Below are 23,341 nucleotides of genomic sequence, written 5' to 3'. Positions count from 1 at the left end.
CTGAAGTTATGTGCATTTAACCATGTTTCTCCATTAAATCATCAATTCAAATGGAAAATAACCAATAAATGATGCTTTAGTTAGCATGTTAGCAATACCACCACTTCTGTGTCACTCCCCTTCCATCCTCCACCAATAAAAAAAGTCAGAACTAAAGAGAAAAGAAACAGTTAAGCTGTTCTTTACTGAAGAAGCATGAGAAACTTCAAGCTGCCCATGGAAAAAAGCCACAACCTCAGAAGCACAGAGGATAGATTACTACAGCTAACACCAGTGTAGCTACAGAAATGATTGCACACCACCAGCCCCAGAAACTCTTAAGGTATCCAAGTGAGGGAGAACATGAACTAAGCAGTTTTGTTACGCACCACATTTCCACCTGACGCTTGATTATCTGTCTGGGAAGGAAAAAATGTATTTACATTTGTCCATAAAGAACTAGCATCCTTTCTCAACCTCAGGGACTTGATAGTTTGTGGACTGAATGGAAACATTACATATACTTCTGGAATACAGCAGCTCATTTACTATGAGACAGCGTTGAAACTAAAAGCCTGGTGAAAACTAGGTCAAGCATTCCATGTTAAAAACAAAATCCGCTTCCTGCAAGAGAAGCAAAGCAACAGCAACTTATGTATTTTAGAAGGCACCCATACAGCTGGGAAACTGTGGTATCTTGACACATCACATTGGATGGACAGGTGAAAGTGGGTAACACCAAAATTCACACATCTTGACAACATCAGCTTTCAGCAGCCATCCCCCTGTTTCAGCAAGGCATCTAATACAAAAGGCAAAGTTGCTTGTTTTTAGCCAGTATAGAAATTATTTAGAAGAGCTGTGTCAACATCTCCCTGTTTCTTCCCCTGGATAGTAACGTTGCCCAGATTTGTGCTGAGGTTTTTTGGGGAAGGAGGAAAGGATGGGCATGCTAGAAGAACGCCTGCTTAAGTTATGGAACAGCACAATACAGAGCCACAACACGAACCTGAAAGCTGTTGAGTGACTTAGAACAGAGCATAGAGCACATCTGTCCTCAGTAACAGCTGCTCTGAATGGTCCCAGGTAAACCTTCCCCAACTTGATGCCATTTTAGTGTTAGGACACCTACAATAGTACTTTAAACCAGAGAACTAGGAGTTGTAGAATATACCTGCTTACCTGTTTAAATTGCTTGTAGATTACTTTGCTGACTTCATCAGAAGGCTGAACTTTTCCAGCAAGCAGTGAAGAAAGCATGTTACCCAGGGTAACCATGCCTAGAATCACCCTGGGGAAGGAGAGAGAGAAGACAGGGCTAAACAACACGAAAGCCTCAGATGTTCCTGTAGATAAAAGCATCCGCTCTCAGCCAACCTGGAGAAGTCAGTTCAGCTGTGTCATGGTATAAAGCAACATTGATGGTATACTTGGATTCTGTGTCTCTGCAGGAGACAGAGTCCAGTTGTCATAAGTTCTGGGGACTCACACAGAAGTCAGCAGGTGCTGTGGGTGCCTGGCCCTTCTGAGCAACAGGCTCTTTGTATCTCTAGTCCTTGCAACTGGAGAGCTTCTTGCAATCTGACAGAGCTTTTGAAAAGCACCACTTCATTGTTTTATGCCCTCATCTGTCCTTTTGAAAGGTGTGACAGGCCAGAGACATGCTCAGTTCAATTTTGCTCATTCCCCTTCTCCCTGCAAGGATGTTGCAAGGACCTGCAACGATTAATCCCTTAAGTTAGCACTGTAACTGGAGAGAAACTGAGCAACTCTTCATTATTCAGCCTGTCCTACAGGAGACCTACAGGGTGATAAGGCATACCAGCTTGCTGGGGACACCCTGGTTTATAGGGGTCACTACAACATTGCACTATAATGCAAGTTCTGAAGAAACTGGGTGAAAGCTGTGGTGGAGATGGGTAGGTTTGGGCTTGTTTGTTTTAAATATGAATTTTTGCTTTGTTAACTTAAACACCTATTACAAAAACAGTGAAATTATCCTGCAGAGACACACTGACTAAGTACATCATAATAATCACTAGAAGCTTACGAAAGGCAGGATAGTCTTGGCACGACAACATATTAAGTCCAGCATTGGTGTCTTTAAGGTAACATTTCTGAACTGTGTTACTATAACCGAAGAAAGATGAGTGAGAGGATATTATACTTCTAGTAAGCTTTTAAAGACATCCCTTGGGACCTCATGAGGAAAGTGATACATATGGATGAATAGTGGACATACCCAGATTCATCAACAACTGGTACCTGGTCGAATCCCTTCTCCCGGAGAATTTCAACAGTCTTTGCACAGGTAACTGTTGGAAGCACAGTCAGGGGAGCAGACAGGCTTAATTCCTGAACACTGATGTTCCACCACCTGGGGATGAAATAAAACCCAAACCCATGCAAGTGTTATGGAGAGAACAGAGACAGTTGTTCATGTACAGTGGCTTTCAACACTACAGGAATGACAAAAGGCTGCAAGGAAGAGTCAGGATTCAGCTAGAGTCAGTAAAGCTTCAAGGCTTTCAAGTTTTCTCCCCAATATCAGAAAGTCATTGAAGTGTGAGAAGGCTTTAAGACCAAAACTCTTTTCCTTATTTCATCTACTTTCTAGGATTACAGATAGTTAGCGGAGAGTACTAATCTCCCTAGTTTCATTTTTTGTATCTTACACAGAAAATTTTGTGCTCCTACTCAGAGCTAGCCATGTTTACAGTCATTATAGGTAGCAATTTAGGGAAGAACCTCCTCCACCTATGTAGATTTGCAGTGCTTTGCACTCCAGAACTCTGATCTCTGAAGGGTTCTCTGTATGCTACTTTTCATTTCGGATACAACCCTTTTCATAAAAAAAAATCATTAAGTATCAAGTTTTCTTCTGCTGCCATGCAACTCAAAGAAGGAAAACAACTAATTTAAGCAGATTTGATCAATAGCTGCAATTATACATCAACACAATACCATGAAAGATTAGCTAAATCAAAGGAAGTAGTGTAAATTGAAACGAGCTTTAAATTAGCAACTGCCATAAAGTCAATTGAATAGACTTATGAAAATCCAAATGGATCTGACAAGCTTACCAAGGTTTTTTGACAAGGTATTCTTCTTTCATGAACCCTTTCTGAATCATCCATTTGTCGCTCAAGAACTTGGACCTGGAAAACAGCAGGAAGTGAAAAGCTCATTAGCAGGCTGAGCATCTGACAGCAAACCTAATAGCACAGAAAGGCAACTGTTTACAGCTCACCACCACCAACAACTAATGCGTAATTGAAAATATACTGCCGTTTGCCATCCAAGCTTACCAGCCAGGAACATAGAGAAGAAATACTCACAGGAAGAAAAAAGGAATCCCACAGGAAACAAAGCTTTAACTACATCAGTCCCTTGCAATACAATAGAGACACAGCCTGGAATGGAGAAGTGCCAACCTGTACTCAGGCAAGGTCTGTCTGCTTGGATGCAACAGCAGTCATTAAACACAGCTAAAAACATCATGTTTTGGGATATGTTTCAATGCGGTAGGAGAGAAACAACTTCTCAGCACAGCTCAAAGCCCTCACACTTCCACTTGTAAACTCACCCCAACACCGGCTGCTGCTACAGTAGTGCTGTGTTCTGCTGTGGACACAGGCAGAGAGAGCAGACAGCCTTACCGGGACCCTTCCAGGAATGGGATAATACCAACGGTCCCCAGTAAATAAAACAGTGAAAGCAAGTCTTTTCCTGGGAAAGATGCTAACCAGTGATGTTTATATTCTGAAGTCAGACACAAGGAGGAGCCAGCTTTCAGAGGGCTAACCTCCTTTCTACTTCATGTCAGACCCTTTCTAGGTATCTCAGAAGTTGTGCCCCAAACACATTCCCTGCTTTGGTAACTGGGTGCTATAAGAAATATGTACTCAACTTGCCACTACTGTAAGGAGGTCTGAGGGACTGCCTCACCCTTTTCCCAGAGAGAAAACAAGCAGGTTCTTACATGTAGTTCCTGATAGAGTCAGGGAGGATAACAACACAGCGTTGACCTTCCTTCAGCTCTTTGGCTGCCTTCACAGCTACAGACATGGCACTGCCTGAGCTGCCACCTACCAAAATGCAGATCAGAGGCAAAACTGTCAAACCAAAAATGAAATGAGAAAGAATGAAAGAGAGGAGGAGAAACAGTAGAGGAGCCCAGGGTGAGGAAGACAGCTTCTGAAGTGGAAGGATGTCTCCCTGACCTGCACAAGGCTTCAGTCTCCCACATATTATTCAGAGATACCCCAAGGATTCACATCTGCTCTTACCACACAGCAGTCCTTCCTTTCGGATCAGCATGCGTGCTAAAGCAAACGACTCCTCATCATTGCTCTTGTACCACTGGTCCACTGCCTGGGAAGGGGCAGGAAGACAGAAACAAGGGTCTGTTTAAATAAGAAGGCTAGGGGAGCAACACAAGTAGTGTGAATTCAACCTATGCTCTTGGAGGTAATAGCTGCCCCACTGAGCCATGTGCCTGGGTTTCCATCGTACAAATGCCAAGTGGGGTTTTTTTTGCCAAGGTAAGATGATCACATTAGCACAACAGGCTCCTTATTGAAACCTTGCTGTGAGAACAGGCTGTTGTGAGACAGTCACAGAGAGCATCAGTTTCCTCCCCTCTTGGATGGCTTCCCAGGGACACAGGCTCTGCTCAGGACATAGTTATACCACTTTTGGCTGGGAGAGGTTGGGGTGCTTTGTTGGGGTTTTTTTTTGATTGGTTGGAGTTTTTTTAATTTAAAATAAAAAATAAAAAATGAAGTACTGTCTTCTAGGAAAATGTTATCCGCTCACAGTATTTCCACCTAGCATTGTAAAACAAACATGGCCAGTGCAGTGAGGACTGCTTTTACTGATGGAAAGAATAGGAATAGTTCTGTCTGCTAGCACTCCCCTTTCAGCTCAAAGAAACACTTCCCCAGTTTTTTTCCTCCACCTTTCACCCCGCTTCTGCATCCCAACAGAGGGCAAAGGGCAGTAAACCAAGAAGCATGACTTACAGATCTATCCAACACTGTGGGGACAAAATCATATCCGATTCCTTCCACTTCATACATTGTCTTGTCAGTCTTGTTCAGTTCTTCTGGTGTAGCAAGGATGGAGCCTTCAGGATCAACACCTATAATCTGGAGAAGCAGTTTCCACTTTGGCTACCATGACACACTGCTTTTGAGAACACGGCTATTTACTCATGAGCGCTGGCCTCATTACAGCTGTTGGTGTCACACTGGCTGCGCACACAGCCAAGCTAACAGCAACCTAGTCTCCTATTCATTTCTTCCTGGCAACATTCACCTCCCCTGTGAGCAAAATGCTTCACTGCTTCTGGCCTCTTGGCAACCCATCCTGTCTCCTCAGGCTGTGGACACTAAGTGAAGAGCACCATTTGTTCTGCATGGGTTTTGCTTGGTTTAAAAAGAAGATAGGGTTTCCCTGAGACAAGATTGTTCTCATTCACTTGTCAGGCATCATTACAGCCAATACTTTTTGTGCCAAGTGTAAGCAGGTTAATTTTTATTTTGTTTACTGCTCCCTACCTACGTAGGAAAATATTCACAATTGAAACACAATACCAACTTCTGTGAGGAAATCTAACACAGCACACAGGTAGACACACGGGTTGGTGTGTGCAGAAAAAATTTCACTTGGTAAGAACTCAGCAGCTCCAGACAAGTTAGTGAAGGCACCGTCAGAGAGGAAACAGAAGCCTCAGTACACACCAGAGAAGGAAGTTTCTCAGACACCCTACAAAGGGATCTGAGGGCCATTTTCCATCTGCTGAGCCAAGCCTGAACTCTTGTCACCAGTGAGACTAGAACATGATGATTTCAGACAATTTGAAAACCTTTCTTTGCTGCTTAGAACTACCTTCTAACTGAGAACATCCAAGAGCTTCCCATAGATACCCAGGGCAGGCCTGCAAGGAATGGGACGTGCCAAGTGGAGCAGTTTGAGGTTCACCCCGCTAAAAAGAAATGCTTTTAGGCTTGCCACTTACTTTGCAACCTGGACACTTCTCCTTTAGCTTTCTGGAGATGCCAGTGATAGTACCTCCTGTGCCAGCTGTAGCCACCAGCATGTCTATTTTTCCTGTTTAAAAGTGAGGGATAGAAGATGGTTGTGAAATCTCTCCCAGAACGATGGATTAAAAACCCACTCAAACCTAAGTATGGACTTTCTTTAACCAAAATGGGCAAGATAAGCTCTTTGCTTCCCAAGAGCTGTGTTATGAGACCTATCTTGAGACCACCTTGCTCAATCCCCATTTACTTCAACAATGGTTTTGAAATGTACATCCAGCAGCCTGGCAAGGCACCAGTTTGTGGGACTTTGGACAGAGCTGGAAGTGGCCCATACAGCTGACACCTGTAGTTTTCCCGTTACCGTATTTGCTGATGTAGATAATTCATTCTTTAAATTAGAATGAGCAGCCCATTATATTAGTTAATTTACTGAGTGAGTCCTAAGAGCATGGGATAGGTACCCATTGAGAGAACTGTTAACACAACTACTCTCTCATTTTCTTGTGAAAAATACTATTTTGTTCATGAGCACTCAGAGTGAGTGCAGGTATGATAGTTCATTCTTCTGCCAACCCCTACAGTTTCCATGGTGCATCCACATGATAGCTTTGTTAATAAAAAATACACACACCAATTCACACACCAAAACAAATGCTTACCAGTCAAAAGAATAACACCCTGCCAAGCAGGGATATAACTCAGTAATAACTGAACAGCGACTGGCCTATGAGGGAAAGTAAATACAAACAAGAAGCCTAAAGCTAGAACTCCTCTAGACTCTCAGTTTGTGGGATGGCAGTTTGTTACAGTATACTCATTTTAACTCAAAGAAAGTTTGCCACAGAAAGATAAGCCGAAACCTCTGAACAGCTAGAGTTATTTGGGGGGTGGGGTGGATGAGAACACTTCACATGGTCCTCACCTTAATGAGAAGGAATTTAATAGCTGATTTTCTTATTAGAGGGTCCCATCAGAAACAGTACTGTTTTATAAGGCACGTCAGTTGCCTCCTATAAGACTTCCTTCACACTAAATGCCTCCAACAGCTCTCAAACCAATTCTTCCGCTGGATGAGTTAGCCCAGCTAAAGCTCTCTGCTGCCACAGCTCCATCACTTCTGGTACTCCAGCCTGGCTGCCTAGAGCTAACATGAAAGCAATCCCTGCAGAGTAAACAGGTCTTACTGGTAACAACTGCAACACAGGAGTCCTCAGGAGTACAAACTGCTCTAAGTGAAATAGCTTCCAGTGTAATGGAGTATTTGGTCTGAGAATGTAAAAATACTTAAGTGCCGGGTCCTGCACTTGGGTCACAACAACCCCATGCAACGCTACAGGCTTGGGAGTGAGTGGCTGGAAAGCTGCCCTGCAGAAAAGGACCTGGGGGTGCTGGTTGACAGCCGGCTGAATATGAGCCAGCAGTGTGCCCAGGTGGCCAAGAAGGCCAATGGCATCCTGGCTTGTATCAGAAATAGTGTGGCCAGCAGGACTAGGGAAGTGATTGTCCCCCTGTGCTGAGCACCGGTGAGGCTGCACCTTCAATACTGCATTCAGTTTTGGGCCCCTCACTACAAGACAGACATTGAGGTGCTGGAGTGTGTCCAAAGAAGAGCAGCAAAGCTGGTGAAAGGTCTAGAGCACAAGTCTTGTGAGAAGCAGATGAGGGAACTGGGGTTGTTTAGCCTGGAGAAAAGGAGGTTCAGGGGAGACCTCTCTACAACTACCTGAAAGGAGGTTGTAGCGAGGTAGGTGTCGGTCTCTTCTCCCAAGTAACAAGCATAGGACGAGACGAAACAGCCTCAAGTTGCACCAGGGGAGGTTTAGACTGGATATTAGGAAACACTTCTTCACTGAAAGGGTTGTCAAGCATTGGAACAGGCTGCCCAGGGAAGTGGTTGAGTTACCATCCCTGAAGGTATTTAAAAGATGTGTAGGCGTGGTGCTTAGGGACATGGTTTAATGGACTTGGCAGTGTTATGTTAACGGTTGGACTCGATCTTAAAGGTCTTTTCCAACTTAAACGATTCTACGATTCTGTATTTGTGATCAGAGGAAGCAATGCTGTTCTTTCATGCCACTCTAGCTATTGCTTTTTTGTTTTTTTAAAGATTACTTAAGCATCACTGCTTTCTCCACCTGGTCACAAGCAGAAGAATCTAAAAACCAAAGCACCCCTCTTTAATGGGGAAAAAATAATTCATTAGTATGACTACTGAAATAAATTAATTCTCTAATGACACACAGCACATGTACAGGATTTGCTGTATCAAAATCCATGCATTTCTCAACCACCTCAGGTCCCATTCTCCAAATACCTAACAATAAGAGAATACTAGGGACTCACTGAAGGGGGGGTTAGTAGTAGAGCAAACATACCTTCGCACTGCTGCAGGATCTCTTCAGCTGTGGTGTCATAGTGCGTCAGGGGGTTGCTGGCATTACGGTACTATATTTAAAGATAGAAGAGCCATTAAGTAGACTAGAAAGACAACAAAGTTCACATTGTGAGGCATTTCAAGAACATGAAAAACATCCTCCAAACCCCATAACACCTACATAGACTCTTTCCAGGCCGTTTCCTTGTTACCTGGACTGAGGCAGAATACCCAAGGGGAGGCACAACCTTCCTAAATGACCTAAATTAAGAGTAGTTCTAAGGTGCCAGCACCCTCCAATGCCAAGATCTGTCCTGTCTGCAGGACAGTTTTTTAAGAACATGACCCTTGTACCTATTCTTCCACGCAGGACTGCCAATGCAGTGGAAAGCCACCCAACGTTTTGCAGTTCTGCAAACATAGGCTCGTTGCTGCCCTCTAGTGACGTTAAAAGCTTGCTACCCTACAGCATGGTGATGGCTCAACTACAGCTCCAGACTTGGGACATCTTTTCCTCCACACACCTAGGCTGTTGAACAGTCAACCAAGGACACTAAAGAACAAGGCTGGAATACCTCCTCCCATGCTATGTCTGCACCTCTGACACTTTGGCTCTTACCTGGTCTAGTATATGTGCATTGGGGATTTCGTTTTTCAGTCTCCATGCTACTCCCACGTGAGATTCAGGAGAATCAAATCTGGCAGTAGTTGGGGTCCTCACAATCTCAGCACCCAGAGCTCTCAGGACATCCACCTGTAGTAAATAAAGGTGGCCACAAAACTCAAAACTGCTCTCCTAGCACAGAGACTTCACTGAGATGCAGGGGAAAGAAACATCTTGCCTTTTACCTGGTCTGCAATAGCCTCCTTAGCAGTTCTACACCCCAGCCTCACAGCATCACTGAGCCACGGGTCCAAATCCTTAATGTAATCTGGTCTCAGCTAAGCTTTACTTTGGAGCTTGATGTCAAATTCCCATTTCAGTTCTAGGCCTTCAGGCCTGTAGGGACTATTAGCACATATTGAGAAGCCTCATTCAGGCAAAACACCATCTCCTTTCATGCCAGTCACATATGCTCTGCACTCCAACAGTGCTATAGCCCAGTATGTTATGTTTAAGTGCAAATTACATATATTGACCTTCTCCTTTGGACACAGGCAGCAAAGGAGATCCTCCAGGGCCCTATGCACCACTCAACTGGTATGAGGGCAAGAAGGTTTATGACACTGAGCTAAGCCAAGGCCTGTCTTCAGAGGGGAGGGCTTGTGGTGCTGTGTGGCACATGGCAATGGCCATCCGGTACCTCTCTCCAGAGCAGGTAAGAGCAAGTAATGGGTATAAGCCTTCAGGGGACATCGTTCTCATTTGTGCCGCTGCCTTTCAGTTGGAACGCTGGAAGTGTTTGCACTAAGTGGTTTTGCTGACAGTAATTTGTTGCCTCAACTATGAGACACAGGGGATCTTTTCTCTTCTTTTGGCTGCAGGTGCAGCACCACCCCAGTGGAGCACAGGACAGGCTAGCTCTAGAGCTGGATGTTTTGTGCTTTCCACAGTGAAGGCAAGTGGACATTACCCAGGTGGCTCTTCCTTCCCCTTTGTTGCTGTAGTGACACAACTCAGATGCTTGGCAGTAGCCCCCAGTGTAACCTAAGGGGCTCAGCAGGCTCCCTCATGGCCTTGCTCAGCCCAGTGCAGAAGGGAAGACTATTCAATGCTTCAGCACTGCCTTACTTTGTCCTCCTTTGCCCACAGAGCAACAGCTAACCCGGGGGCAGGTAGTTACCTTAATGGGCCAGGTAAATCTCAAATTCCCTTGACATTTGTATTTAAAACAGTTATGACAGTTTTCCAAGTGACAGTGCTGTGGGGACGGGTCTTAAACACATTCCAGGCTGGCTAGCCATGGACAGAATTTCTCTCGGCGCTGGCAACAAGCCCTCAGCAGAGTTCCGCCTGGCAAATGATTTAGAGGCCAAGAGCCTACGCCTTCATTGCTAAAGCCACAACACTCATCTGCACCAGGAACTCCGCAAGTGCAAACACACTTGTTTTTTAATTCTTGAAAATAAAAGCAGATCTGACCTTCTCCATACTCATTTTCTCTGGCATCACAATGATACAGCGGTAACCCTTCACTGCAGCAGCCAAGGCCAGCCCAATTCCTGGAAGCAAGCAAAGACATGTACAGCATACAGTGAGGAGCAACAAAGAAGAAAACCCACAATGCTAGCTTTGGCATGCCCTGGCTTTAATCAGATTTTCACCAGAGGCTCGAATACAGTGTCTCTAGAGGGGTGGCAAAGGGAACGTTTCTGGCTACTGGGAAGAACTGGATTTACAGGCGCTGTTAGTTCATTGAGGATCACAGCCAACAGAAAGTTTAGCCAACGGTGGGAAAACTTGACATGTGCATGTGGTAAAGCTAGCAGTTTGCACATCACTCTCCTCCTCTCTCACCCACTTCATTTTTACAGAAGTAATTTGGGAAAGGAATGAGCTTTAAACTAAAGACGACGAGAGCAATCATTTTGATAGTCAGAAGAGCATTAGAGCCTCTATTGACTCACTAGTTTGAATTGAAATCCCTAGTTGCAATGTGCCGAAACTAAGTCCTTTCTAAAAAGGCATTATTAAATTCTGTTTGTGATTGATGTTCTAATGCAGTATGTCAACTTGCTACCACAGTTAAGTACCTTGACTGTTAGAGACAGACACCTCATTTCTACTTTAAAAATCTGCACCTCCAGCCTGTCATTGTCTGCCTCCCTGAAGAGCTAAGCTCAGAAGTGCCTTCTCCATAGAAGAGAAGCTTACACCTGCTATCAAATCACCTCTCTGCTGGATAAGCTAAACAGATCAAGTTAGTTGATAGGTGTCTGAGGTCGGGCTGCATGGCACCTCCCCTGCTGTTTTAGCACCAGACACAGTACCAACACATGCCCATGACAATGCCTCATAGGCAGTTTACCCTACACAGAGTCTTGCTTGTTCAAAGTTTCTACATGGTGCTGAAGTGTATAGAAGTGAAAAAAAAACCAAACATCTTTAACCATTCCTGTAAGAGAAGCATAACTCACACTTCAAGTAATTCAAGTAGTGTTTAAATATTTGAGAGTGGGGGAAAAACCAAACTTTTCCCAGTATATTATAGATAAATATACATGCCCCCCCCCCAAAAAAAAAAAAAAGACAGCAAAGGCCTCACTAAGGCCAAAGACTGAAGAGAAGCCATCCAGCACTCTCCCTTATGGGAGATGTGATGAAGAAAGCATTTTGAGACCTGAACTCTAACACTTTGTACTTTCTGCTACTGACCTGGAAATGCAGCAAACATCAAAACAGGACTTTGGCTGAGGGAGAAGTGGGATGTAGAGAGGACAAAAATATAACACATTAGCTCTCACATTTAACACATGCAGTAGCTCTGAGCAGTAGCTTGGAGCAAAAGCCAATTGTCTCAGGTTACTGTCTGCCCTGATCTTTGCCTTTACATGAAAAGAGACAGCTTTCTGAAGTAATTGTCCTGTATCTCCTTCAGTTCTGCCTTCTTTCTATCTTTTGGATTCTGTGGCAAGGAGAACCATTTATCAGGTACTGACCCAGAAAGCAGGATGTCATAGCATGACCTCAGACACTGGAGGAATGCGATATATATGAATATTTTCCACTACATGCCATTGTTCAGGCAAGAGGTATAGCCACAGTCACAAGGGCTTCAGTTGCACTGCACCCCCCACAGAGCAGCTGCCGAGCAAACGGCAACAAATATGATTTCTCAGTTTTCTGCTGAAGGCAGCAGAGCTGGTCACAGATCAACTCTTCATCCCAGCCCCTTCAGTAACAAAGGCTGGACTAGATCAAAAGAACAAAAGAAAGACCTGCCTGGCCTGTGTCTATCAGAAGGCAACAGTGAATGCCCACGAAAGAGTTTAAGAACAGGACAAGACACCTCTCCAGAACATATCAGGCAGGAGAGTAGCTTGTAGCTCAGCTCAGGAACCTCCTCAGAAGAGGCAGTATATTTTATATTTAACTAGCTCAAGGAGGAGCATTCCAGGTATGTTTACTTCCCATCAGTAGAGCAGCTTAACAGAAGCACAACAGCTTTGACACAGGAGCCCAGAGTTAACTCCAGTCTGCTCGGATCACCAGATGCTCTGCGCTGGCCCACAACTAGCGGGACTGTTCCTTCCTCCAGCCCTCCAAGGAGGAGACACCGACCCACGTGGAATCTGTTGAAAATCTAGGTGTGCAAGGGCTATGCCAGCAGACAGTGCTGTGGGGATGCAGCTCATCTGCCATCTCAACTGCACCAACATAGGAAAGGCTGTTTCTCAAACCAGGCCCACCTCACCTGACAGAGGGACCATGGGACTTCCCAAAGAGAATGGGAAGATCCAGATTCACACCAGTCTTTTGGTGCCTTTTTTCCAGTAATTTCAGTCAGACTGATTCCTGAAGAGGACCTAAAGACTCTAGTGAATCTGGCCTAACACTTCTTTTCCTTTAAAGCAAAAGGCCTCTGTAAATTCAGCAGACCTTCTTCCCAGCTGTTCTGGTCAGCATAGGACACTGCAGAATTGTTCCTTGTGCAAGATGGAAGAGGCACTGCTCCCTACACCATGCAGGCAGGAAGGGATCCCCTTTCTTCCTTGCACAGGCAAATCTCCATGCTCCAATCTCAAGTCTGTCTCTTCCAGGAAAACCACCACAGCATTTTCCCCCCACACTTTGGTAGGATCTCTCCATCCCTTACCTGTGTTTCCAGAAGTTGGCTCTATGATAGTGTCCCCAGGCTTCAAGATCCCAGCTTTTTCAGCATCCTCTACCATCCTCAGGCTGATGCGGTCCTTCACACTGCCCCCAGCATTGAAGAACTCACATTTTGCCACTGGAAACAAAGAAACCAAGCAGAGTTCTTAAACAGCAGTCATTTGCTAAACAGGCTGCTGATCCCCAACATATCTGCAAGAGCAACTCTGTTAACATGTGTGCCCAACTGACCTTCCTACTTTACAACACCAGAGATGGGGATTCAGTTCACAGTATCTCCACTGATATGGGTCACAACAACAAAGCAAGTTTGGTGCCGGCCACAGATGCCAGGAAACCATACTCTGTCAGTCTCTTCAAAATACGACCTCTCCTTTCATCTTTCCTCTTTACTACAGCGCAGTCATTAGGCTAAAAAGCCCCAGGGCTCTTCCAGTGCAATAGCACGGGGGAAGAGAACTCTACTGGCATTCCTTGCCTCTTCCCTGCTACATTCTCCAGCCAAAGAGTTTCTGATCAAACTGAAAGTTTCTCTCCTTGTTCAGCCTACACTTTCACTACAGTTCTCCCAGCATTAATCCCTACAATGGTGTTAAACACCAGCTTTCAGGACTCTGATCAGATCCTCCAGATATTTCCAATATGGTTGGGTTTAGGAAAAACAAACAAACAAAACATTCACTGAGAGTTTCATCTCTTTCATCCTTTTCAATGACCTTTAGTGGTAACTGCAGATCTGCATTTTACACACACTGATGAATACTCTGAATATAAGCAGCAGTCAAAAACTTCATACAATTTTTAAAATTAAAAAATTATTTTTGTGAAAAAAGTTTTACTTTTTCCACAAAAATGGAAAAGCTGCAGGAAATGTCCTCATGAAGTACAAACTGAAAGATGTCTTAGATGACCAAATCCTAAAACCCTGAAAATCTGCCAAAGAAAAATAGGATTTTTTCTCACCATTTTCTGCAAGGCACCTGCACTCCTCCTATGCCCAGGTTACATGACGCTACTAACCAGGGCTACCCAAATTTCTGAAACAGTGTTTCTTATTTTGATTTTCTGCCTGCAGCAGTACTCACAGAGTTCACACTTGAGCCCATACTGCTTCCCAATCTTGTTGATTCGCACCAAGGGTGTATTGCCAACTTTATTCAGGATGCTTGGCAGGATTTTCAGAGGCTCTGGCCTGGTACACATACAAACAAAGTCAGTGTATTCACAGAAGAGGCCACAGGCAGGTCACACAAAAGCAACACAGCATTTCCAATGCTTTTTATTTCAACCAGTTTTCTCCCTCCCCTTTACCAGGCTAGTTATTTTAGATATTTTAGTTTAGAAGAATATCCATTAGATACAAATTCACAAAACATCAAGTCCTTGATCCAAAACAAGGATTAATCAGACATCAAGCCAAGTGCTGAGGCAAGAATGAAGTGCTCTGCATTTCCTCCTGGCATGAAGTAGCTTAGCACTGCTCAGAGTCAGCGATTTTACAAAAGGCATTAACAGTGCAATCTTTCATCTAGTCAGGGAACTGCTTGCCAGGTTACTTAAAATAAGTTAGTTCCAGTCCATGTAGTTTCACATCTTTGGTGGAAGGCACCTTGTATGCTTAATCTGGGTTCTTAGCTTTGCTTACACATGGAAATTAAGAAGCATCAGCATATCTACATGCTAAACAGCATCAATTTAAATCGGTCATCTTTTGCTAAATCCACATGGCTCTGAGGAGACCTGGATTAGTGCAGTACTGAAAATCAGCAAATAGAAGTAATACTTACAGAGTAGTATGACGATGGGGGGAGGCAGAGAGGGGTTTCCCAAGCTTCCATGTGCATTTGCTAGGTGTATCAGGGCGAATCCACTGCCTTTCCTTCTCACTAGCCTTGCAGTTCTCATTGTCCATCCCACCAGGGAGAAAATATTTGCCAGGTGCATGAGCGCATGAGTTCGTATCTGGCTTCTCCTGGGAAGGAAGTGTAGGCATTTCATCCTTGGGGGAGGGGGAAGGGAAAAAAAAGGAAAAAACCACCCCACAAATGAGAGTGATTCGTATGCCCTGCTGTAACAAGGTCAGAGCATCTTTTGAGACTATCAAAGTTATTCAAGTTCCACACAGTCAGAAACCACCCATTCACATCATTGTCCTCTCTACAATAGCTAAAAATCATGTTACTAGTAAGTCTTTATTCTTGTCTCTGTCCCTTCACCAACATATCTATTTCCAGTTTAGTGTTTCAGCATGCAGTTTTTCTGAGGGAAGCCTGAACAGAAACTACCCTGGTTGCAATTTTCAATAGAGCAGTATTGCCTATAAGCTAGAAGGGGCAATGGCAACAACTAGCTTTTAACACCCAAGAACAGGTTCTACCATTAACTACAAGACATCCTGTCACTGTACCTAAGACCCAGGTATTAGGGGAGAGAGCACAGTATGTCTCAGTTAGACCAAATCCCATCCTCAAGTGTCCCAGGTTTTTTTTTCCCTTATATGAAAAAGGTCGCAACAAATGGGTATTTTAATGGTCAGTTGATGTTTCCATAGTACTGTGAAGTTGGGAAAGCATAATTTTGATTTGCCAAATCTTTCTCACCAAAACAAGAATCTTGCACTGCAACGCTGAGTGTATGCACTGGGTTTGTGTGGCGAGGTTTTGGTAGTGGGGGGACTACAGGGGTGGCTTCTGTGAGAAGCTGCTAGAAGCTTCCCCTGTGTCCAATAGAGCCAATGCCAGCCAGCTCAAAGACGGACCTGCTGCTGGCCAAGGCCGAGCCAATCAGCAACAGTGGTGGTGCCTCTGTGATAACATATTTAAGAAGGGAAGAAAACCAACTGCGCAGCAGCAATTGCAGCGGGAGAGAGGAGTGAAAATATGTGAGAGAAACAACCCTGCAGACACCAAAGTCAGTGAAGACCATGGTGAGGCAGGCTGTCCCCCTGCAGCCCATGGAGATGAACAGTGGGGCAGATATCCACCCTAGCCCATGGAGGACCCCACGCCAGAGAATGTGGATGCACCTGAAGGAGGCTGTGAGCCCATGAGAAGCCCACACTGGAGCAGGCTCCTGGCAGAACCTGTGGCCCCATGAAGAGAAGAGCCCACGCTGAAACAAGTTTGCTGGCAGGACTTGTGACCCCATGGGGGACGTACGCTGGAGCACTATTTTCCTGAAGGACTGCACCCCGTGGAAGGGACACATGCTGGAGCAGTTCATGAAGAACTGTAGCCCGTGGGCAGGACTCACGCTGGAGAAGTTCGTGGAGGACTGTCTCCTGTGGGAGGGACCCCACACTGGAGCAGGGGAAGAGTGAGAGGGGTCCTCCCCCTGAGGAGGAAGGAGCAGCAGAGACAACGTGTGATCAACTGACCGCAACCCCCATTCCTTGTCCCCCTGCACTGCTTGGGGGAGGAGGTGGAGAATTCAGGAGTGAAGTTAAGCCTGGGAAGAAGGTAGGGGTGGAGGGAAGGTGTTTTTAAGGTTTGGTTTTATTTCTCATTATCCTACTCTGATTTGACTGGCAATAAATTAAACTAATTTCCCCAAGTCAAGCCTGTTTTGCCTGTGATGGTGATTGGTGAGTGATCTCTCCCTGTCCTTATCTGGACCCACAAGCCTTTCATTATATTTTCCTCTCCCTTGTCCAGTTGAGGAGGGGGAGTGATACAGCAGCTTTGGTGGGCACCTGGCATCCAGCCAGGGTCAGCCCACCACAGTGCAGAAGCTCAATACAGTGCCCTACATGAAGATAACTTGAACACACTGAAGTATGTGCTTACTGTAACTAGCCTCCATAAATATCAAGAAAACAGGACTAATCTCATGGGAGACACCCCTCCAACACCAAAAACCAGCTCTCTGAAATAAAACCTCCCCATTCCAAGCAGAGAGGAACAAAGTAATACTATCTGGTGACTAATTAGAAAATGGTGCCAAAAGACTCTTCATTGCTACTTGTGGTCATGAAGAACTCTTCCAGAAAGGCCACTGGTTTCAATAGCACCTACCTCCACAGCATTCCAGCAAAAAACCTAGAAATCCCCCTGAAAACAGATAGGGCTTTCCCAAATTCTGGTGACAGAAAGACAGACAAACAGTATTCCCCAAAGACCAATGAGTACCTTAGACACAGAAACAGGCCTTTCCGATATCAACTTCTCCATGTTCTTTGGTAAGGTGACAGCACAATAGACTGGACTTTCTTCAGGAGACCAAGTACTGTGGGTCACGAGACTGGAATCCTCTTCTAAGCTGCAGATCATGTAAGTTAGAAAAAAAAAAACCACTATCAGGAAAGAGTCTCTCATAGGGGCAAGACACACGTCCCGCTTTCATAGGAAAAAAAGAAGCTGCAAAAGTATAAACAGGATAAAAAAAATTTATGCAGCAGAGGTATTGCGCAAGACCAATGGAGGGTCTCCTGACCCTGTTCTTCCCACATTATGAATCTTCCCTCTGCCCTGGCCTCCACGGCTAAGATCCAGTAAAGTAAGCGAAAAACATCTCTATTGGACTGTCTGCAATTCCACAAGCTTGACAGCCACACAAAGTAATAGAAAATACTCCAGTCCACAGGATATATACTTCTAGAGACACCAAGGGTGAAAGGGCTTCATGGGGCCATCAGCAAAAGACCCTGTACACAACTTATGAAAAGGCTCTATACAGGAACACTTGCAGAGGCCTCTCTAGCCTTGAGAAGACCTAAATCTCACTATTTCCTCCCAAGACTGAATCAGTGCTGAATGCACAATTACAGTGATGCTGGATGTAACACACAGCAAACACTTCAACCACAAGGAAGCCTTCCAGCAGGCTTTTTGTTTCAGAAATTAGAAAATATAAAATGGAAGCAGTAAGTTAATTTCTCCTACTCCAGCCAGTTGTTCACAGAGCCTGCTCCTACAGCTGGCTTCCTTTCCTTCTATTGAAGGCAAAAATCTGGCTGAAGTCTTGGAAAGCATAGAGGTTTTTTTCCCTAATATTTGTTTTTCTCATCATCATTTTGCAGCAGGATTCATGGCTTTTTCCATTACTGAATTGTACTAGACCTGGAAAGAATCCCTGGCCTCATCCTCCTTCGTCTGACAAATGCACGCAAAACAGATACAGCTTTGATCAGGCAGAGTTGATGATCTGGTGACACATTGGGAAAAAATTCAAATCACAGGATCAGTGAACTTTAGCATTTGATCCTGCAAGTTAACATGCACTACTAACCACTACTGCCCTACGCACATCAATTCCTTTCCTGCATGCTGACTTGAAGAAAATGCCTAAAGCATTTAAACTTCCCTCCTTTAGGAAAAAAAAGCCTCTGAAAGTGCCAACTTTCCAGATTAAGGCCTGAAATAATTCTCATTCTGGATGTAAAGACTTCCATGACACCAAAATGATACCATTCTACTTTATTTAGGTTAATACATGCCCAGGACCCAAGATGGGCTTCATCCTGTCCTAGACTACTCATCAGGACTAGGCTGAGAGGCACCAGTCCAAGAAAGATAATATCCCATAAATACACATAATCTAACATCAACCAGTCTTTGTTACCAGAAAAGAGCTTACTTCTAGTTTCAGTGAAACCCGGCCTTCATTTGTATATCTAGAAGGTGCCTGGTTCACAGTTCAGAATAGCAGCACTTTTTTTAGTAAAGAAAAAATACTGAAGAAGTTTCAAGGCTTCTCTGAGCCACATCCACATGCTCCTTCAGACAGCTGGCATGCAATACTGGACATAGACACCAGCTGCCTCTGCTCACAGGTAACACTGACAATATAATGTTCATCTAATAAGGGTACCTTGCTGCCAAAGGATCAAACCATTTCAACATGCAGGAAGAAAACTGCAAGGGGTTATATCCGCAAACAGCGGATTTTGTTCATCTTCAGGTTCTCACAAAATAGGACTGTAAAGCCAGACTTTAAATCACCAGTGCTCACTGTCCTTTAATAGGGTCCAAAATTGAGGAGAGAGGAGAGAAATTTGTTGCAGTAAAAGTTTCAGAGGTTTCAAGAAATAAGTACTTGTTCTTTGTATTGACAGCAGGAAAGAAATGAATGTGGCTCCCTTCAAAGGTTGCCTTTTGGAGGATTCCCTCCGAACTGGGCGAGACAATACCATTACATACCTGTAAGAAAAAAATCCACAATCCACTAACAGCAACACACATCACCTCTTGAACTAGAAACAGCATGAAACAGAGGAAAAGCTGTATTTATTGCCTTCGACTAAGCTGTGAGCTTCTCTCATGTGTTTAGAGGAATGACAATACTCTGATGTTTGATCAAAGCTTCAATAATGAGGCTAGAACTTTGAACAAAAACAAGGAGAGAGAGAAAAAGCTAACTACAAGCTTTGCCAACAAAAATCCTGTCACCAAATATTAACCTTAAGCAACGTCATTCATTGGAAAGAACACAAACTCCTGTTCAATAAATCCCTTCAAATCATTTTATTAGGCATTATTTTAAATAACCCAACACTCACCCATCCCAAAGTAGATAGGTATGTATATACACATTTATCAAGTCAAATTCTAATCATGCTAGTAGAGAATCAGTCTCAGCTATAGTCAACCTACTATCTGAGGGTTTTGAAGAAGGACAAAATCTTAGGATAGACTTGGTTGCTCTCCAAGGGGAATTCTTACTACAGGACTCAGCGGAGACATAAAAGCACCTGTGATGGCTTACAGTTATACCTAAGAAACAGGTCAAGAGCCCAAGAGTGATTTGTCATGTTCAGAATCAACAGGAAGATCCCAGATCTTTGACTTCCTTCAGTGCTGCTGATGAGCTTCCTGACACACCATCCAGAACATCCAACGGGTGCTTCCAGCCTGAGATGATGCAACTTCAGCAAAACAGGGGGCAGAGGTGGTCAGTCTAGAACATCCAAATTTCCCCCCATGATCCTGCCTACAGACCCAAGTCAGCCTATAGGAGGCTGGTGCACCTTTCTACTGGTGCTATCTTTGGGGGACAAAGGAAAGGGGGTGAGCAGAAATCACCAAAACAGGATGACAGCAACTTCCTTGCTAGCCTGACCCTCTTCTCAGTCTTTCTTCCAGGAACGCAGACTGGGGAGACAGGACAGAAGAATGGCAACTCTGCTGCTCTAACTGCAATTAACATTGCTCAGAAGAGTCTGAGGGAGATAAGTTGCAGGAAGAGCTGCCCATTTTCAGGAGAGAAATTCTGTCAGCCTGAATTTAAGTTTGCTGTAAAAGGGAACACTCCCATAACTAGCTGGGGGTGTGGGCAGAGTCTAACTAGAAAAGCCTGACTAACGTCTGCCATTATATCTGCAGAGTACATGAGAAAAATCAGAAAGACAATTTACAAAATCACTTAAACCTAAATCATGAAGGGTATTGGGTCAAAGGCAGAGGTATGAGATCCAGAAAGCCTTATGGACAAGGCTCACATCTCTGGATCCATCTCCACAGAGAACCCAAGACCTAAACTATTTCTCAACTCCTACAGAACAGGATTGAAGACCAGTGAGTGAAATTCATCCCCAAATAGCCTGTGCTGAACTCACGCCACATGTGTTAGGGGCTACAGTTTCTAACGCTGTTTACAGCATAGGATATCAGCACTAATGTAGATATTTAAAGAGTATTGTGTATGCAAGAACCTAATTAACTTGAGTCTTGTCTGAAGCAGAAGTGAAACTGTCTAAAAGGCAGGTGTAAGAGGCAGATCAGAGAGAGATGCCCCAAGGGCTGACTACTCAGCAAGAGATGAGATACAGAATTCCATTATGCTGTGGCCAGAGAATGGGAAACCTTGACATTCAGTAGGTACTTTACTCTGTGAACAAGTAAACCACTACAAACCAGTTGTTCCACTCACTCTGCCTATCTCAGGGTCTTAGAGAACTTTAGGATCTTTACAGGTTACCAGATGTAGCAGTACCCATCCAGCTTTTGCAAGCTGTTTGGAAACACAACAGCTATAAGTAATTCCAGAGACAGTCAGCCATTTGGGTTATTGTGTTGTTGGGGGGTGGGTGGGGTTGTGTGGGTGTCTGTGTGGTTCTACAGAGCAGATGAGCACATGCATATCCTCTCAGTAATCACTCCTTCAAGGCCTTCCTGACAGGATATGGGTAGTTTTTTAATGCCCCCACCTCTGTAACATTGCAAAGATATTAAAACTTCAACAGCAAAGCAACTTCCACTGCTATGGCAATTGTTATGCTAGAGATCAGCAAGTGAAAACACAAAAGCGTTCAGTCTGCCTTCCCCCCACAGAAGGGAAGCTGTCCATGCAGCCCTAACGCCAGGTGTCTTCTGACACCTCCATCTCCTGAGTTCACTCCAACCCTGTCTGGACTCACCTGGTAAGTCTTCTGAGTGAAGACTGATGTCTTCAAGGAGCACAACAGCATTAGAGAAAAGACTGGAGAATGTCTCAACTGCATTTTTACCTGCTGCACTCAGAAGCTTTCATTATTTCCTTCCCTGCTTCTAGTTCCCTCTCCTTAGTCAGTGCACAAACATGGACCAACACTACAGCCTGAACAGTGTTCTTGATATGCCAAGCTCACCAAGTAGAGGGAGAGAAGCATTACAGGTAGGGTAACAGAGGCTCAGAGATTAACCAAGTTGCCCAGCATGACAAAAAGAAGGAGTTGAATCTCTACTCTCAATTTCTGACCACGTCTATAAACCAGGCGGAAGCACAGCTCCCCTTCCCCAGCATTATGGTGCCCACCCCCCCCCCCCCCCCCCCCGGAAGGCATCACATCTTTTATTAGCCCAGGAAGCTCTGATAAAGGCTGGCAGAGAAATACTCGTCACAACCACCTGGGCAGGAAACCAGCTTTTTGGCTGATGCACATTTTGTGGGAAAGACCGGCTGCCACCCACTTTGGCTACATCTGTAGAGCTTTTGGCGGCATCCGCAGTGCAACCATGGTCATGGTACACCCTGCTGCCTGCCTAGTTCCTAGGGATCTCGGATGCAGACAACAGGTACCTGCCAATAGCTAAAGGCCAGCCCATGCCAGCCTGCTATGCTGCCAGCACCAGATTAGTGACATACCTGAGCCACCACGCACGCTCCAGGACACAGGCCCCCCATGACACTGGCTACCAACCACAATTTTTAGACATACTGCTCTGGCTTCAGGAAAGCAGACTGGTTAACTCACACACAGAGGGTCACGATAGGATACTAAAGAGCCACTAACTAGTAACAAAAAGGATGACCTGTCCAAATGCTACAAGTACTGGACCTAACCTAGCACCTAAACTTTACTTCTTCAGTGGTGATCTCACTACAGCCATTCTCCTGCTGAGAAATACCAGGTTCTGAGCAGGTCTCAGTTTCCCAGGAAATACCTTTCCTCTTCTGACATAAAATCATAAAATCCCTAGATTTCACCTATCTTCGTACTCACAGTTTTCCCTTCTTTCTACAGCACAAGTTTTGCAGAACACAGAGCTCTCATGCCTCAACTCAGCAAACAGACTCATTTAAAGGGTAAACAGTCTGAGCAACTTTGCTGGAACTGGGCCCAGCACTCTAAAACCTCCATGGTCAAAGGCTTTAGGATTAAAAAAAAAAAAAAAACACAGAAGACTAGATACTCAAACGGGAACAGGAGAGGAATTGCTTGTCTTTCAAATAATAGCTGGTTCAGTAATATGCTAGCAGCATTACTAACATTGCTATTGAAGTAGGCCTCACAGGTCTCAGCCAAGTTCAGACCCTTCCTAATAGGGGAAGGGCAATGTATACAATAAAGTGTAATAGAAGAAGCTTCTTAGTCCACTGCGTTAGCCAGACTTGCCAAAAAGCATTGGCAAGAGACTGCCACAGTACCGGTGAGAACAACGGTTAACAGGCTAAGAACAGCTGGAGAGCGTGTGCCAGCCCCAGAGAGAAAACCCAAAGGAACGATGTCATCTTGCAAGCCTGTACCAGAAGCAGACAGCCCGTCCTTCCTCCTCCCGCTCCCCGCCCGGAGGGAGCACTCCGCAGGGCCCTCCGGCCGCCCAGAGCATCCCCGGCAGCCGTCCCCCTCCCGCGGCCTGCGCTCCCCTCCTCCCCGCGGGCACGCCAGCGCCAGGGCGAGCTCCAGGGCTCCGCTTGCCCAGAACGGCTCCGAAGCTGCCCCTTTCTCTCTTCTCCTAATTAAAAGAGGAA

At 44.9% G+C, this 23,341-nt stretch overlaps 1 protein-coding gene across 1 annotated transcript in view; it reads right to left on the bottom strand.

Annotated features, from left to right (window-relative positions):
- LOC104263995 (cystathionine beta-synthase-like protein) overlaps nucleotides 1-23,341 on the bottom strand; it is a 32,068-nt gene that overhangs the window by 8,364 nt on the left and 363 nt on the right. The window contains exons 2-15 of the mRNA XM_059827931.1: nucleotides 17,302-17,431; nucleotides 14,962-15,173; nucleotides 14,260-14,366; nucleotides 13,158-13,292; nucleotides 10,484-10,563; nucleotides 9,020-9,154; nucleotides 8,402-8,471; nucleotides 6,002-6,093; nucleotides 5,004-5,129; nucleotides 4,269-4,353; nucleotides 3,962-4,067; nucleotides 3,063-3,137; nucleotides 2,222-2,356; nucleotides 1,162-1,270 (exon numbers count right to left, since the gene is read on the bottom strand). Of these exons, the coding sequence (XP_059683914.1) occupies nucleotides 1,162-1,270; nucleotides 2,222-2,356; nucleotides 3,063-3,137; nucleotides 3,962-4,067; nucleotides 4,269-4,353; nucleotides 5,004-5,129; nucleotides 6,002-6,093; nucleotides 8,402-8,471; nucleotides 9,020-9,154; nucleotides 10,484-10,563; nucleotides 13,158-13,292; nucleotides 14,260-14,366; nucleotides 14,962-15,173; nucleotides 17,302-17,343 (1,509 nt within the window). The 5' untranslated portion in view covers nucleotides 17,344-17,431. The remainder of the gene's footprint in view (nucleotides 1-1,161; nucleotides 1,271-2,221; nucleotides 2,357-3,062; nucleotides 3,138-3,961; nucleotides 4,068-4,268; nucleotides 4,354-5,003; nucleotides 5,130-6,001; nucleotides 6,094-8,401; nucleotides 8,472-9,019; nucleotides 9,155-10,483; nucleotides 10,564-13,157; nucleotides 13,293-14,259; nucleotides 14,367-14,961; nucleotides 15,174-17,301; nucleotides 17,432-23,341) is intronic.

Source organism: Gavia stellata, chromosome 1 (assembly GCF_030936135.1).
Source record: "Gavia stellata isolate bGavSte3 chromosome 1, bGavSte3.hap2, whole genome shotgun sequence".
Taxonomy (NCBI): Eukaryota; Metazoa; Chordata; class Aves; order Gaviiformes; family Gaviidae; genus Gavia; species Gavia stellata.
This window is presented reverse-complemented; position numbering and strand designations above follow the sequence as displayed.